General features: G+C 46.8%; 1 protein-coding gene across 3 annotated transcripts in view; it reads left to right on the plus strand.

Moving 5' to 3' along the window:
- Positions 1 to 18150, plus strand: part of RNF43 (ring finger protein 43) — a 58363-nt gene that overhangs the window by 23800 nt on the left and 16413 nt on the right. For all 3 annotated transcript variants that reach the window (XM_045182329.2, XM_024573026.3, XM_045182330.2), the window contains one exon: positions 17956 to 18078. In XM_045182329.2, the coding sequence (XP_045038264.2) occupies positions 17956 to 18078 (123 nt within the window). The remainder of the gene's footprint in view (positions 1 to 17955; positions 18079 to 18150) is intronic.

Raw genomic sequence — 18150 nt, forward strand, 5'->3', positions numbered from 1 at the left:
CCAAACAATGTGGAAGAACAGTACTGTATACTGTCTTACACAGGAAGTCCTCACTTCATTGGAAACTGCGACTTTAAGCGAAATGACATAACGAAACCAATGTTACCGTAGAAACAAGAGTTAAGTTTCTATGGCGTATTTCCAGTCACAAAAACATCAGCAAACTTCTAAATAAAGGCCCCAAACCCTTTTAATATTAACCAGGAAATAAATGTGAACTATACATACATTTAAGAAAGATGAATAAAAACATAGAAAGTAATTGTTTTCCAATCTGCTTATTCCAGTTTAAGGTCGCAGGTGACCAGAGCCTGTGCCAGCAGTTCAGGGCACAAGGCAGGAACCCACCCTGGACAGAACACCATCCCATCGTAGGGCACACTCACGCACACCCACACTCACGCAGACTGGGACAATTGAGACACACCAGTGACCCTCCCGTGCACATCTCTGGGATGCGGGAGGAAATGAGAACACCTGGAGAGAAACCACACAGACGTGGGGAAAACGCACGCACTCCACACACTGGCCCCGCCTGGGAGTCCATCTTTTTTCCTCCTCAACGTTACAAGGAAACAATGTTGAACGAAACAATGGTATTTGAGGATTTGCTGTGTAATTAGCTTGATTGGAGCCCTCATGACTTAGTGAGAAAGCTCTGATCTCATGCTTATTTTTGTTGTTTTGTTGTCTATTTTGCTCAGCTTTCTGGGTCACCTTTCCATTCCCATTACATGTTTTGGATTGGGAGTTTGCCTCTGACCTACCGACCAGGGTTTCTTTGCTGATTCTGGCTGTAGCTTTGGAGGAGCGTGGATAAAAGGAAAGAGAAGCCACGGCTTGCGGATGTGCACCCTCGCACGCCATCATGCGCTGTGCCCCTGGTTTACGCATCCGCTGAGGCTGAGCGCTGAATTCAGTACACCCTTCCTCTTACCTAGGATGACTGATACCCTCCCCTACTTCAGAGGGAAAAAGCAGCTCAATCTTTAAAACAGAAATCCTTTAGAAGAAAACAGGCTCTAGAGCAAACAGAATCAAGATTTTTTTTGCCATTTGCTCCGCACCGTTATTTGTTCATGGTAACCAGGAGAGTGGTTATTTGAAAGGATGTGTTGAATCACATTTATTCAGTGGAATGGTAGAAATACAGAACGTATAAAGTGCTTTTACAGGGAAGCTTTGCGGCATGCTATCCGATCCACCCATTTCAATGCCCTGGTTAATTCTGAGGCCATTCACAGGTTTATTGTGACTGGGAAATAATGGAGGAAGCCCCTGCTCTTCTGCCTGAATATAGCATTCTTTTGGGAAATGATCAGTCTTGAATTATAGCTCCCCACCCTCATTACGTTCCTTGTCTTTGTAGTAAGGAAGCTGCCTAGAATTACTTCAGTCCCTCTAGATCTATGGTTCACAAATGTAAATATGGATCAGAATCCGTTTTAGAAGGCTTATTAAAACACAGTTGGCTGGGCCCAACCCCCCGAATTTCTGATTCGGCGAGGCCTGAAAATGTGCATCTCTAACTAATTCCCAGGCGATGTCCACAGTGCTGGGTCTTGGGGAACCACATTTTGAGATCCGCTCTTCGAGGCTCCTGCCTACTTTGTAACCACAATAACTTTAACAGATATCGACTGCCTTCACGTGGCCAGAGCATCCAAGTTGTGCTGAAGTGACTGTGGCTTTAATATCTGAAAGTGAACACTTAATTATGAGAGATACTGTCTTACTTGCAAAGATTAAGTGGCCTGAAGGGTAGGTCATTTATCTACAGGCACCTGGCAAACGGCTTACTGACTCTTTCGAGCAGCAGCTAGCAGGTGGGAACTTGCTTTTGGGAAAACCAATGAGCTGGGCTACAAACCAAATGATACGACATAAGAAGAATAAAACCAATGCTTTTGATTGGTTTTTTATGTCATCTTCCAAAAGAAGATTCCAAGGTTGCCTTGCCTTTAGAAATTCTCATTTTTCTTCTTTTTATTTCCCTGAGCTGTGGAACCTCTTAGGTTGTGCATTAGCTTATTTTAGAAGCTAAGTGATTTGAGTTTCACCATAGCATAGCAGGCTACACAGCATCATTTCTTCTGTATTTATTGTAGTAGGGCCGGCTCAAGTGAGCCAGTGACCACAAACCATACTTTTAATAGGATTCACTTATGCAAACGCTCTAACTGTTTCTAAGTATTTTCATGCATTAAACTTAACATTTAAAATGTTACATCAATAATACTGTACCTGAAGATATAAACAGTGTTGGGTAGATTTGTATCTGCAGCCCTGTGTTTTCACTCAAAGTCCAATTCTTATTTCAAATTGCCTATAGGATTTAAATGTTCATCTCTCATTCAGTATTCCCAAGACAATGAAAATTTCTTTGCACAAAATTAACTTTTTCCCCAATATTCCTTTTATTGGTTGATATCTCATTCCTGCCCCCCCCCCAATTCTCCAGATTTAGAACCTTTAATTCCTTCATCCCTATAGTTCGATCTGTCCACAAGTGCACTCAACACTTTCTTCATGTTCAGTGATTCATCTCTTCGCCTTTTAACTGTCTCCACCAGAGTTCAAGCTCTCGTCACACCAGTGCTAGTTCCTGGGACAGCTGTCTACCTAGTTTTCCTATCACCAGCTTCCTTTTCATTCCTCTATAGTTTCTGCCCTGATACTAAGTTTTTCTGCTTAAAATAATGTTTTGATCATGAGATCCCCTTCCCTAAGAATTTAGGATAATTCCTTTTTTCAGATATGCCAGCAGGGTCTCTTAATCTTGACATTCAGCGGCCTTCAGAATTTGACTCTGCCTCAGCTACCCAAACTATCTCTGCACGTCTATTTTTCAGTCATAAAAGGCTTCCCATGCCTTGCAAACTTGAGAGAAACTGGTCAGGAACCCTGCTTTTCCTCTCACTTGGCCCCTTGGTTTTTCCTCAAGGCTATAGCTGGGAAGTTCCCCAAATCCACTTAATAGATACCTAAGGGCCAGATCCTGCTTGTTTTACTTATGTGGTTATTTTCCTCCTATTCAAATTCTGTCTTCCCTAAGGGCGAGCTTAAGATCCATCTCCTCCACAAAACCCACAGGGCCTGTTGTCTGTACCACACAACGTGACACTGGATAATATATCATTTTGTTTGTTTGTTTCTTATCTTTTTTTATTGTCACTCAAGGACATGCTTAATGATTTTAGAGTGAGGAGAAGGGAGGGAGGGAGGGAGAGAAACATTGATCAGTTGACTCCCGTGTGCACCCCAACTGGTGACCAAACCTGCAACCCAGGCATGTGCCCTGACTGGGAATCGAACACGAACCTTTTGGTTTACAGGATGATGCTCCAGCCAACTGAGCCACACTGGTCAGGGCAACAATAGATCATTGTACCACCATTTAGTTTTTGTGTATGTGTATGTTATCTCCCCAGTAAGACTGTAACTCCTGGGAAGGACCTAACACAATTTTGGGAAGGAGATAGGTGTTCATTAAACGCATGCCAACTAAGAGGCCCTATCTCAGGCCCATTCTGATGTGCCCGTGGGGGAATCTCTGTGCGTACGCATCCAGCATCCTACTCAGCAGTAATATCAAGTGGCTTCGTCCTGACAAGGAACATTTGGTAGCTATTGATCCGCTCCGTTACAAAGGGTTTGGGGGGACATTGCAGTAGCTGCTGTTTTAGGGAGAAAGATGGCTCCAGAACCAGGCCTGATAACATCCAGGCTAAGAATAAACTTAGTGACAGACAGCAGCTCCGCTTGCTAGGTGTTTGGCTAGGAAGGGAGCTCAGCCTCTGAAGCATTTCAGGTAGGTGTGGGATTAGCAATTAGATATGTGGTTACATTCTGAGGTAAGCCTACCTAAAGGCAAAAGCCTTTATGGCCTGATGACTGGGTGATGACTCCCGCGCTGTAAGCCCTCATTGTGGACATCTCTGCACAGAAGTCCCCACCCGAACAAACACTAAGAAGAAGCAAAGGAAAGTGCCCAGGCCCTACGCGTAGTCACTGTGTCAACAGCGATGTCAGATAAGGTGATTGTTATGGAAGGGGGTAGTGGTGAGGGGAAGAGCGGATGCGCCTGTGGTTGGTGATTCAGAAACTTGGGGCCACATTATATGGCACCATGAAACCACCATGTGTTCCAGCCACCATGGTGGCTGATGTCATATAATTATCCATTTATTTGCTAAGTGGGCCAAGAGGAAATGCATTGGATGAAAGCCAAAGTAAGGTATAGTTAAACCTCTTAGTTGAGCCACATTCTGAACCTATGAAACCAAGTGGCTTTTGGGGACTCCTTTTCATACCAGGAAAGCCATCGTCATTGTCAACCTACCAGTGATTGATTTTTATAGGTATCATGCACATACATTTTTGTTTGCCTATTCCAAAGACAAACATGTTGCGCTCCCATGGCTCACACAAGTTGCCAAATTAAGATATCTCAAGCAGGAACAGGGTCCAGACAATTCCTGTTGGCTGAACTAGGGCTGAACTTAATCCTACACTGACTCAGCTTCTCTGCTGAAGTTGTTTGAAATTCTGATACCCCGCCAGAGATTGTTTCTAAAGAGTTCTCAGTGTGAAGTATGAATCACAAATGAATGGTCTCTTGGGAGACCAAATGCTCAAGCTCTCCATATTAATTCAGCACATATTTATTGATTGCCTTATGTTAGGGCACTGTGCCGTGTGGGATATCAAGAAACGCCTGCCTTCAGTTTAGAGGACAAGAATACAAAGCAGAAGGTGAGAAGTGCCGTGCAATAAATACAAACAAGTTGATTGGGGCCCTTCAAATGAAGAAGAGTTTCTTCATGAACGAGGTAGCAGATAAACTTGCTTTAGAAGGATAAGTAGGATTTTAAAAAGTGACAGCATAGGAGAAGTAGGCATTCCGAGAGACATGGGAGGATAGTGGGTAATATATACTTTGGACAAGTAGTATAGTACAGGTAGGAGGCAAGTGGGGGTAAAGCTGAAAAGGTAGAGGGGGAGAGGAAGGAATTATACTTTTTGAGTGCCTACTATGTGCAGGATCTGCGGGTTCTGTAAGTATGTTATCTAACTGACTCTCTATAATGATATTCTTGGTGACAGGGATAGTATTTGCTTTTTTTTTTTTTTTTTTTTTTTTTACCAATAAGGAAACCAAGACTCAAGAGGTTAGGCCACCCACTCAAAATCACACACATCTTGTAAGTCACAGAGTTAAAGTGTGAAGTCAAGCTGTCTCATTCTAAAGCCAGTGCAGAACCTTGATGTGATAGGCTGAGGACGTTGAATTTAATTAAGGAGGCACTGGAGAGCTTTTGAATAGGACAATATTATGATCAGTGCTATGTTTAGAAAGATCATTCTTGCAGAAATATATAAAGAGCTCTAGAATGGTGAGAGCCTGGAGAACAGTTATAACAAGTCAATTATAATGACTCAGACTCCAGAGACATAGAGAAGGTAGATTTCCAAAGGCAAGTTGAAGTAATTGGCTATAGAGAGGAGGAGGCATATTGACTCGGAGATGCTCAGCCTGGGTCTCTAGGAAAATGATGGCACCGTTAACAAAAATAGGTAAAAGGGGGTTATTTATTAGTTTAGGGTGGAGTGCAAGGAGAAGATGATATGTGGGTTTGGTCTATCTGAGCTTGACGTACCAGTAAGGCTACAAAGAAATAATGTCTGCAGGCCTTTTGAAGGGCAGGAGAATTTGACTTTGGACAAATTTGAGAATTATTGTTGAAGATTGGAGTGAATAAGAACCCCAGAGAGAGGATAATAAAAATCAGAGAATATATCCTCATACTTAAATGAGAGGAAGAAGAACAGACGAGAAAGGTGAGGGACAGGCAGAGAAGTGGAAGAACTAGGATAGCATTATTTCACGAAGACAAAGCGAGGAGAGTGTCAAGAAGGGGCATGGGACACACCAGAGGTAGCTGAGGGACGTCGTCTTGCTCAGCATTAGTCCCCTAGGAAAGAACTGGCACCATTAGGCTCAGGTTTGTGCTGTTTTCTTTCTGCGTTCCTCTGTTATGGAGGAAATTCGGCAGTCCACAGCCTGAAGATGTGTTTGGTGATCACATTTTTAATTTAAATAAATAAAGGTTCTTAGTTTTACTGCTAGCAAAATAAAGTAAAATGTTCAAGTCTTGCTCTAACTCATTGGAGATTTAGTTCCCAAGAAGGCTCTTATAATTTTGGTGCTTCTGTTCTTTTACCCTGTGACTCTTCCTGTGGTCCATCAAGTCTCCTTTCATTGCAATTAGTACATGAAATCCATGCGCAGAATTCAAGATTCCTGGTTGCAAGCCCAATATGCATTGCTTCGTCTCTCCCGCCTAATTTGTGAAACAGGTGGTACTAATAGAGGGAAAATAAAATAGCTAATGAAGGATTATAAAGCACTTTGCTAATATAAAATACAATGTCAAAGCTGAGTAATGGTGTTAATTTAGGGTAAAGGGTTCCATTAGCAGAGTAAAAATTAAAAGGACAAAGGGTAGTGTTGCTTTGTACCTTGATAACAGGGTACAAATCAAAAGTGCTGCTATTGATCTTTACTGCCCTGTGAACTCTCAACCCAGGGATTTGGCTCCCCTCCCGAGCTCTCTAAGTACTTCCCTTACCCACTGATTCTGGTGAGGGCACCTCCCTGAATCTCCTGACAAATGCAAACAGGGCCTTCTTTCAGCAGAGCCAACTTGATAACTGAGAAGATGCCTCTGCCATTTAACAGCACTGCGATTATCTTTTCGAATCTCTTACCACCTGCACTTAGCAAGAAAAATAAAGAAGCTGGAGCAATTAGGAAGCGACAAAGAACTCGCAGTTCGCAAAGAGCAAGCCAAGGGGTGTCTGGAATAACTGAGCACGTGACCGCATTCCGTGGGAGGTGGCCCCTGCGCATCCTCATGCCCAGGTAGGCTGGAGAGTCTCACTCAGTCAGGCTGCTGGGAAGCTGAAGCAGCAGACAGGTGGAGAGCTCAAATGGCTCCTCAGCTGAAGTCTTTAAAATTCGGACTTCAGACGCATCAACTTTTCAGGGTATAAAGGATGGAGAAAAGAGAGAGAATTTATCTCTCATTCTGTTAAAGGTAAGAAAAAACACCCACCTAGGAAAAAAAAAATGGAATACTATTGGGAGTAAAACAATTCATGATTTTTTCTAGACCTTTCCCATGCAGATCATTGGTCAAATCCTTATAAAATCTTGGTAGGGAGTGAAGTTCACTCACCTAGGACAGGGGTCCCCAACCTCCTGGCCATGGACTGGTAACAGTCCAGGCCTGTAAGGCACCAAGACGCAGCAGGTGAGCTTAAATGTAATGCACTTGAATTGTACCGAAACCATTCCCCCACCCCCACCCTGGTCCTCGGATAAATTGTCTTCTACAAAACCGGTCCCTGGTGCCACAAAGGTTGGGGACCACTGACCTAGAACATTCAGCCAACACTGTGGCCTAGAGCCAGTGGTGCGCAAGAGCTTGAGTCAATTCTATAGAAAGAAAAAAATAATTGAAACTATTTTTAATAGTCTCTAAATGGCTGCTGCCCTGAAGGAGCTTCCCATCAGCTCTGGGAGATAGACTAAAAGGCCCCAAATGACTAGAGAGTACTTCAAAGGCAACACAGCAAGTGTAAGTAAGTTTACCATCATGCCACATTCTCCCAGTATGTCAGTGCTGTGCTCTGTGAAGTTGCATTCCCTGTGTGCCATCTGACAAATGGCCTTAAGACCCTGAGCAGAGCCTGCGAATGCATGTCTCTAGATCTGCAATCAGATTCAGGTCTCTTGAGAGCAGGAGCCATTCACATTTTTTGGTGGGAAGATGCTTTCTTCCCCATTAGGGATCATGTTCTACTCAGCACATCCATATGCGAGAGGACAAAAGAGTAACTAGGCAGAGGTTATTAAGCAGGGAGGGTTTCCTAAAAGAAGTGTTTTGTTCCAGTTATAGGGGAGATTCAGGCTTCATGTAAAAAGGAAAGGAACTCTCCCTTCCCTAAGAGGTCAGAAATGTAGAGGGACTATATAGAAGATCTCTGGAGGGAAAGCACAATCTGACAGTGCAGCCGCCACATTTGCTTGATCTCACATAATTAAATATGCATTTTCCCCCTACATCTGCTATGCGCCTTGCATTATGCTAAGGGATGGGTAAGATCTAGTCCTGGACTTCAAAGAGCTCAGGATCTACTTTACAGGAAGGAGGAAAGGACTCTGATTTTGTTAAACATCTAAGAACCGGGCATGCTGCTGGAGGAAACGGGTAAGAGGGTGGGCCACAGTGGCACACCTATGGATACAGCTAACCATAAAAGTAGAAGTGTCACTTAGTAATCTTGAATATATCATTCTGGGGGCTGAAGGCAGGCTAGAGGGTTAGAGAAGGACCTAGTTTGGGCCGGGCTGGGAGGTCAAGGGCGAAAAAGAAGCAGGGAGCTGTAGGACTTAGATCTTGGAGTCTCTGGCTCACAGGGGAAAGGCAAGTGCCACTTTTTTTTCTCTGTAGAGTCAAGGAGATGAGGGAGGTCCTCAGAGAAGAAAGTAAAAGGAATTTAGCAGAAAACCAACTCCTTTCCCATCTCACACATTTTCTGTAAAAGATTTCTTTAGAGGAAAGACGGTGGTTTTTTTTGTTTTTGTTTCATTCTCTTTGATGCCTCGACCTCTGCCATAAGAGGCCGCTTACAGAGCCTACTCCTTAGTTCCTAGGAGCTCGAGAGATGCAGCTATTAGGAATTACTAAATATTCAGAGGCTGGAAATACCAAATGGCACCAGCGCCAAGATATCCAGGCACCATCCATAGAGTCCCAGTGAAATGCTGAGTCCAAAACGGCAATTCCTCCCGGGCTCTCACACCACCAACTCTCCCTTTTCCTTTTATCCCCTGCCTGGAAGGCTACACCGTGGGTGGGAATAAAAATCTACTCTCCTGTTGCATCCAGGCAGCTGCCAGAAGTCTGTTTGCCTTGTTCTTTGCTGGCAAATCATTAAACAGTCCCCCCAAAGCAGGCCTCTTCCCCAGGGCCACCCCATGGACAGGGATTTGGAGCTGTGGTCGGAGGGCTGTCAGCAGTGAGGCTGAGCCCTTGGGCTTTTCTCCAACACAAGCCTCTCTTGACTGTTGCCTCTTCTGAACAGAAGCCTCCTTGGCCTGATCTCAACCCCCAATGGCTTCTGAGGAGAAACTCCGGGCATCTGAGTTGGCTGGTGGCTTGAATAATTTCGCCCTTCTCCTCCTGATATAATTCTAAGTGCAACTACCCCTTTATCCCCTCTCTTGTTTCTTTACTGAAGCACAGGCCCATGTTCCATATTTTTCCCCAATTTGCAATATAAATGCGATGTTGCGTGTTACTGCCCAGGAGCCGGGGACTGGGACCAGCCCAGCCGACTCCATAGCTTCACCCACCCCCCCGCCCCCCTCACAATGTGACAATGAAAACCTGAGTGTAGATTCCATTCAGCTGGCCCATGTGGATACAATAGCCACCCTCGAAGGGCTTAGAAGCCAGGCATGGACAACCACGGTCAGTGTGGAGCAGAGTTTGTGGGGCAACTTGAAATCCCTACAACCTCTGAGCAGGAGACTAGGCCTGAAAGACACGGAGTGTGTGTGAAATAACCAGATAAAGTTAGCCATTTCACACCCTTGCATTGCTATCACCAAACTTAGCCACGCTGAGTAGCTCTGCTGGGAGTCTGGCTCTGCCTATGGCGTATTTAAAGAAATAATCTGATCTCCTCAAGCTTCATTTCTTTGGTCTTTTTTTACAAGGACTGTCTGGGTTTTATCTTGGGCTTTTCAGCATTATAATCTTAACCTAAACAGTTAGCTAAAAACAAACACTACCTGCTTCCCAGTCATTGAGTAGCAGAACTCAGATGACATTTCAGGACCTTCTAGGAGGATCTTGGTGGTTGGAGCCCTGAGTTCCTCACCTGGTTAAGGGAGGGAGTCCAAACCACGTGAATGGGTGTCTTCTAAGGTCTTGACCTTCATGGGCATCAGCACCTTGATACCCTGTATTATAGCCTTTCTTCCAAAGAGCGCTGATATAACCAAGATGATGTTTGATGGGCTCCCTCTCCTTTGCTCCTAACTTCACAAGTAGCTCCCTGGTGCCCCCGTAACTAGAGGTCGTTCTGGGCTGAGTCAGGACAAGACATAGTTCTATACGGGAATATAACAGACAAAAGCTCTACCTCTTGTGTGGCTGAGATTTTTCTCCTTCTCTCTCTCTGTCTAGTTACTGCCAACTAAGCTTTCTTCTCTAATACAATTTACTAGCTCTTTTTTCTCCTCCCTTTCTTTTTCCTGCTTATAACTCTGCTCATGATCCTGTGAATGATACAAAGATGCCAGGCAGAGTGTGGGGTCAGAAAATCCCTAACATGGGGGCCATTGGAGGGTCAAGTGGTCCAGTTACATCATGGAGCTTGGACACAATCTGAGACAAGGAGAGGTGAATTTTTAAATTGAAGAATGAGTCTTCAGTGTGGGGTGAGACAGTGAGGGAAATGGTAGTCTCGCTGAATAACCATTATTTGGGTCTGAGCTTCTGTGACCTCTAATTTCAGGACACACCTTTCTCATCCTAAACAAACAGGGACTATTCATTGGGAAGGCCTCTCTGAGCAGCGTCTAGGTCTGGTTGCCTTTGTTGTGGCTAGGAAAAGACATGAGATTAGTCCTAGGGGAGAGGAAGGAAGCTGAGGTTGCTGGGCAGAGAGAGCCTAGGCCTAGAGGGAAAAGGGACAGACAGGCCTTGCTCCAGTCTTGTTGCTAAGAATTATTCAAGTTTGAAAGAACTAGCAATAGAGGGCCTGAAGCCATTGATTCATGCATTATAATACTTGGCTAGTGCTTGTTGTACCATACAGAATACTTTCCCACGTGCATTCTTTAGAGGGGACATGTGGAATAGACGGGACTGGGGTTGAATACAGGAAACCTCGACCTCCTTGAACTAATTGTGCAACCATGGGCAGTCTGCAACATGTCCGACATTCCTCATCTTTAAAATGCAAGTTTTGAATGTCCCTTACAGGTACGAATCAGGCTCAGCTCTTAGTAATTCATCTCTCTCTCTTTTTTTATGCTCACTCAAGGACATTTTTTGCATTGCTTTTAGAGAGGGAGAAAGGGGGAGAAACAGAGAGAGAGAGAGAGAGAGAGAGAAACATCAGTGAGAGAGAGAAACATCGACTGGTTGCCTTTTCATGCCTGCCCTGACTGGGGATCGAACCCACAATCTGGGTATGTGCCCCAATCAGGAATAAAACCCATGACCTTTTGGTCCATGGCATGATGCCCAACCAACTGAACCACACTGGCCGAGGCTTATTTACAGCTCTTTTATAAATGGTATGGCAACTGGATTCAAACTGAGTTTTACTTATTCTGCTGCCAAATACTAAGGGCCTACAATACGCAAAGCCCCAGGCTGGACCTTTGTTGAGCTTAGTTTATCCCCTTGTATTTTGTCACCCTGCTTCCTATTAGACGGTGGCACATTCCAGTTCTTTTGTCAGCCCTCTTGCTCACCAGCTCCAGCCCCCCAGGAAGGTTTTCTGGATTGGTAAGAACCCCTGCAGGCCTCCACCATCCATCCGCTCTCTGCCAGTCTCTTCCCATCAGGTGGCCCAAGGTCATCCTTCTCTCATCCCACCAGCATTATTTGCTTTTGTACCTTAAAAAAAATCACACAATTAAACAGGAATCCAGTTTCCCTGCAAAAACATTTTAGCAAAATAGACAAAGGGAAACTCCTCTTGACAATTCCCTAGCCTCCCAACTTAATCCACTAGGGAACTCAGCAATCCCAAAGAGGAAGCCACAGGCTAAGGTTAGGATGGGAATGAGGTCTAGAGGTTTCTAAATGCAAGTCTAAGCAATCACCATTAGAGTTAACCTGTAGATTAGCATTGAACTCTATTAAATAAAGATCCAAACTGGGCCACAGAGGCTATTCTGCTGCTGGGAACCGGAAGCAGCAACTCCAGGCCAATCTGGTTTTTCCCAACCCCCTAGCTACAGGAGCTTGACTTTATGATGCTGGTGTGTCCTGCTGCCCGAGATAAAAGCCAGGTAGTTCTAAGTTCAGGTAATGGAGGTTGCACAGGATAGCATGATTATAAAATCTGAAAAGAGGAAATGGGGAGAAGGGTGCCTTTGATGTCTGGCCAGTGTTCCTGATTACAAAGGCAAAATTGTAGCAAGCAGTAAAGTTACCTGTCCAAGGCCTGGGTGAAGGTCTGTATGTGGAATCAGAGAAGTAAGAAATTATTACAGCAGAGGTGGGGGGAGGAGGGTGGCTGGGAAACAGGAGACAGTAAAGAATTGCTTGCAAAAGCACACACCCCAAGAGGAGGAGATGCCACAGATAAAGTAAGACCAGCATTAAGTTCGGGGCTCAGTTGAGCCCTGGAATGCCCTTTGTGAGGAGGTAATGAGATCACATGGCCGCCTTCATGGGAAGGAGGCGGGCTGGGAACTGGAAGAGCTTGTTCAGTGGGGTTTGGAGGGCTGAGTACAGGAGGGAAGTGACCGTGGATAATGAGCTACGCCAGACTGCGCCTTGTGGAACGCTGGCATTCAGAGGCACTGTTGAGATTGCCAAGGGAGAAGCAGTCAGAAAGAGTTTTGTCCCTTCCAGGAATAAGAAGGGATTTTATTATTAGGAATGCAATGATAAAAACAGCTACATTCGAAGAGCACTGGTTGTCTGGGGCTCCGTTCTAGGCACTTAGATCCAGTAGCTCCAGTCTTCATGAAAATCGGGGGGCATTTCTTGTCCCCATCCCAAAATGAGGACTGCGAGGCTCAGAAAGGCAGAGTAACCTGCCCGAGACCACACAGGTCAATGATGGAGTCAGAATGTTGAAACTTAGGCCTGTTTTTGGAAGGAGGGGGTGAAAATCAGACCAAATAAGTTTAATGAGGAAGATAGAGATATAGAGAAGACTCAAGAATATGAAGTGAAGCCCTGGCTGGTGTGGCTCAGTAGATTGGGTGCCGGCCTGCAAACCAAAGGGTCACTGGTTCAATTCCCAGTCAGGGCACATGCCTGGGTTGCGGGCCAGGTCCCCAGTGGGGGGTGTGCGAGAGGCAACCACACATTGATGTTTCTCTCCCTCTCTCCTTCCTTTCCCCTCTCTCTAAAAATTAATTAATTAATTAAAAAAGAATACGAAGTACAGCTCATGAAAGGACAGTGCACACATCTTTACGAAAGTGTACAAAGCATGTGTGCGAAGCTGAGTTCTCAACCAGAGTGGCCTGGACCCTGAGAGTAGGTCCTCGTAATTTGCCCCTCACAGCAGCCTCTGGGACACGGGCTTTTCATCTCCTAGCCTTTTAGGAGGGTGCAGATAAAGATAAGGAATCCTGAAGTCCACCAAGGTTCCAGGAGCCCTTCCCAGTCCCACCCTCTCCTAAGCCTGCAAGCCCCTTTCCATTGGCACTCAATCCTCAGGAGCCTCCCCCAACCCATCAGGATTCCAGGGTCTCTAACCCCCTTGCCACCCCACCCCCACCACACACACTTCTTTCTGCCTTCAGGACACCTACACTTCCACAGTGAGATCATTCTTTTGAAAAGGCCAGGAAGATAGGTTTTTGCTTTTAGCAGCTGAACCTGAGGCAAGGAAATAGGTAAGGCTATCTTAGAATGGAAAGAGGGGAAAGACACAGAGCTATAAATAGCTCTCATTCTTTTTTATTCTTCCACAACAGCAAAAAATAAGACTCAATATCTCAATATATCATCCTATGATTGAAGTATTCAATGCAAAACACCAAAATCTCGCTTCACCATCTCCTGTGATTCCCCTCCCAAAGCCACTGTGATCCAGAGTTTGGCTTGCATTATGTTGTTTTTACAATTAGCTATCAGTAGTCTGTTGTAGGCCTTCGATATTTAATAAAAGAAAACTGAGTAGCAGTCACCGAAGGGGCAATGGAGGTCAGTCATTGCCTGGGGGAGAGAGAGCCATAAACAGACAACTGAAATACTACGAGATAAGTCTGTGATTGGAGAAATGCAGAGTGATGAGCGATAAGTCTGTGATTGGAGAAATGCAAAGTGCTGAGCGGCCGGAGGAGAGGCCTCCAACCTATCCTGACAGAGCAGCGAGGTTGTTTCTGGAGCGCGGGCCGCAAGGGAGGAAGAGGTTTGGGAAGGGAATGGTAAGCCTCGAGGCGGGGCATAAATGCATGAGCCCCAAGCAGGCAAAGCCTTTTAAACTATGTTTAAAAGCACAGACTTTATTCCAACAGCTATAAGGAGCCTTTTAAGAGTTTAAAGTGGAAGAGTGACGTGCTCGAGTTAGCATTTGAGACCTCTTTGTCTTCAGTATAAAGAACCGAGCGGGGTGAGGTGGAGAAGCGTATTGGAATAGCGGTGATGGTGACCCGTGTGAGAGCAGCCGTAGTGGCAGTGGAGGAGAGAGGACGAAGAAGAGAAGTGTTGAGGAGCTAGAACTGCTGGAATTCGATGATTGGCTGCACATTGGTGGTGGTGGTAGGGGGTGAAGAAGAGAGGAGACTAGGGGACGACATCTGACTTGAGGGACAGGTAGAGGTTAGTTGTGCCAATCCCTAAAATAGGGAACACTGGAGGAGCAGTTTTGAGGGACAGAAGGATTAGTTCAGTTTTGAACATGCTGAATTCGAGAGGTGTCACTAAATTTCTGCAGGCAGAATGTCTAGGCCCTACCTGGTGGGCATATGAGTCCAGAACTCGAGACCCGTCCCAGCTGCATGGGTGTCATCCACCACCTCGGCGTGGAAAACGAAGCCAGGGAATTGCCCGGGGTCCCCCTGGGCAGCACGGAGGATGAAGGGAGAAGAGGGCCCAGGACAGAGTCCTGTGAGACACCACTAGTATTTCAGGAACCCGTGTTGGGGCCCCTCCGCTTTAGGAATGTGCAAGTAGGAAAGCAAATTTTCTCGGCCACGCGTTGAGGAAAGGTACCACATTGTCAAAGTCAAATGGAACTAGCTCTCAATTGTTATTGTTTTAACCTATCTTCTACAACACTTCATTTCTTCTGATTTTAGCTGTATAATCCTAGGCATGTTCCTTAACCTCTAACTGCTTCCACTCTCGCATCCCCACAATGGAGACAGTAATAGTGTCTTCCCCATAGCATTGTGAGGGCGGAAGAGTCCGTACACAGAACGCTCAGAACAGTCAATGGCCCACTGTGTCCCTTCAGTAAATGTAAACCGTCACCGTCATCATCCAGAGCAACGGAGGGTTGACTATGTGGCTCACTTGGAGTTTCGTGACTCCAGAGGATAGCGTCAGACAGAGCTGGGTTCTAATCTTGTGTGACCTTAACTTCGAGCCTCATGCTTCTTTCTCTTTCAATGGGGATAGTCATACCTACTTCACCATGAGAAAACATCTAGCAGGGGTGTCCAGCCTTTCGGCGTCTCTGGGCCACACTGGAAGAAGAATTGTCGTCTTGGGCCACATATTATTAAATACATGGCGACATGTAAACACAAGAAAAATCTCATAATGTTTTAAGTAAATTTACAATTTTGTGTCGGGCCACATTCACAGCCATCCTGGGCTGCATGCGGCCCGCCGGCCACAGGTTGGACACCAGAGGCATTTGCTAATGGTTCATTTTCTCCCCTTCCCTCCTCCATAGTTAGTTCTTTTCCCTCCACCTCCTCAGAGGCATCCGACAATATAGCGCTGTGAGGGCCCGGTCGGGGGACCGAGAGGTGATTAAATATTTGCACATCCTGCTGCAAAGACTGCTCTTCTCCAGAGCGACTTTCTCCCCTCTCCCAGCGGCCCCTCTGGTCAGTCAGAGCTCTCTTGGAGTTATCTTGAGAAAGCTGGCCCATGGGTAGCGTGGCGGGGTTGGGAGAGGGGGAGGGGTCAAGCAAAGCAGTGGAAGTTTGTGGCTGCAGCTTGTTCCTGAAGGAGGGTCTCCCAGCTGTTGTTCCGTTGGAGCGATGGACCTTGGACTCCTCAGCACACTGGACTGTCCTCCAATGTCACTAGGGAGATTCTTCTCAAGTGCAAATCTCTGGTCCCTGCTCTGTGGTCTGGCTCTTCCCAGCCTTTTCAGCGTGATCTCCCGCCTTCTCTTTCACACCATACCTAGTTTCCCACAGTCCCTCCCAGCCCTGGGCCTGTGCCTGCACGCCTCAGCGCAGGCCGCTTCCTCTCCTGGGAAGGTACCCTCCCCGGTGAACACATGCCTGTTCGGTCCCCAAGAAGCACTGATGTCACCCTGCCCTCCCATGCCGGATTGGTAGCCCCCCTCTCTGGGCCCTTCCACAGGCCCTTGAATGAACCTGCATTGTAACATCACAATGCATTGTGTTTGCACATTTGTCTTCAAAGCTTCTTTAAGGCGAGGACCTATCTGATTCATCACAACTCAATGTTTTTACACTGCTTGGCACCAAGGGGGCCTTCATTGTTGGTAGAGTGAAGAAATGAATGGACGCATAGTTGGACAAATGGGCAGACAGACGGACTAATGGAGCTTGTTGAGGCAGGGACTACAGCTTCACTCAAGTGAGAATAAGCTGCAACCTGACACCCCAGCCTTTTTCTGGGGGTGAGGGGGCGTATAACCTTTGTCCCCCCTACACTAAACATTGATCACTACCAGACTAATAGTCCTTAAATTGTAGAAGCAAGAATGGAACTCCCTCCCATCTCAACATCCCCTGCCCTGAGACTTGTGTTCACAAGGTACAGTTCAAAGCCAGGCAGGGCACATTTGCTGAGGACCCACCGCGTTCGGGGACTGCAGTGGCGCAGCGGCGGGACAGCCTGAAAGCGCTTTTGAAAAGTGACTGTGCTTTCAGATCCATCATTGACATTATCATCTTCAGAAATTCAAAGTTCTCTGGTTCCTCTGATGGTTCTTTCTGGAAGTCCTTTCAATAGCAGCTGAGAGGGAAGAGTGGGCAGCTCCCCGGTAGGAAACCCGCTTTCTTGCCAGGATACATTGGGTTTCCTCCATGAGGCCCATAGGGTGATCCGGGGCCAAATAAATCATGCTTTGTTCTCGCAGCACTCTGGGAAAATTAGATTCAAATGGGTATTCGAATCCCCTTGAGTGAGAAGAGAGCGTGTGGAAGGGCAGCCTCGTCCCTGTGAGGAGGGAACCCTCTGGTTTCTGTTAGCGCATGTTGGGCTCACTTCCCCCTCAGTCGTTGCTCAGCACCAGCAGGGCTGGAGGCCCAGGTCTCGGACGGGAGCTGCCATACCCCTCAGAATTGGGCTGTGCCAGGCCTAGCTCTTAGCCAAGCCTCACCCCCAGGTAGTCTCTTCTCTCTGTCAGCAACCTGCTTAATCCCAGGGTGGTCACAGGGCAGGGGCAAAGGAGGACATTGAGGGGAGCAAGGCAGCGCCAAGTGAGAAGACTTCGAGCCCCATAAGAGATGGGACTCTACAAGGCAACAGCTATGGGGAGGGTGGGGAGGTGGTAGGGGACATGAGGGGGCAGAAGTCACCAGCAGCACCCACCACTGCCAGCAGGGGGCGGGGGTGGGCAAGGAGGGAAAGCAAGTTTCTGCAGGGGTGTTGAGCAGATCAAGGAATTAGGAGGTGAGAGAGGCTGGGACCAGGAAGAGAGTCCTTTGCGTCCAACCTGTCTGGAAAACCAAGTCTTGTGGGTTGTTAGGGCTGCTTTGCAGCAGGCTCCTCGGTTAGGTCCCCCTTTTGGACACCTCTCACCCTATCTGGCCCCACCTCCATGTATCCTTGGCCCTGGCACCCCTGCAGTGACAATGGATGCTCACTAGCTTACTGTGAGGCAAGCGAAAAAGGATGCCCACCCTTTCCTAGTACCAAGGGCCTTCCTGGTACCTTCCTAGCACAGTGGAGAAGCGCTTGGCTCTCATAGCGCACTCCTGTTCCCTGGAGCCTCCCTAACGTTTCTCTCTCTCTCTCCCTGCAGTCCCACCCCCTGTACCTGTGCAACGCCAGTGATGATGACAACCTGGAGCCTGGATTCATCAGCATCGTCAAGCTGGAGAGTCCCCAACGGGCCCCCCGCCCCTGCCTGTCATTGGCCAGCAAGGTAGATTCACGCTCAGCCCCACGTGCACACCCGGGTCCAGGCTGTGAGGGGCCCCTGTGCTCTCTGGCCTCT

The sequence above is a fragment of the Desmodus rotundus genome, chromosome 9 (assembly GCF_022682495.2).
Source record: "Desmodus rotundus isolate HL8 chromosome 9, HLdesRot8A.1, whole genome shotgun sequence".
Taxonomy (NCBI): Eukaryota; Metazoa; Chordata; class Mammalia; order Chiroptera; family Phyllostomidae; genus Desmodus; species Desmodus rotundus.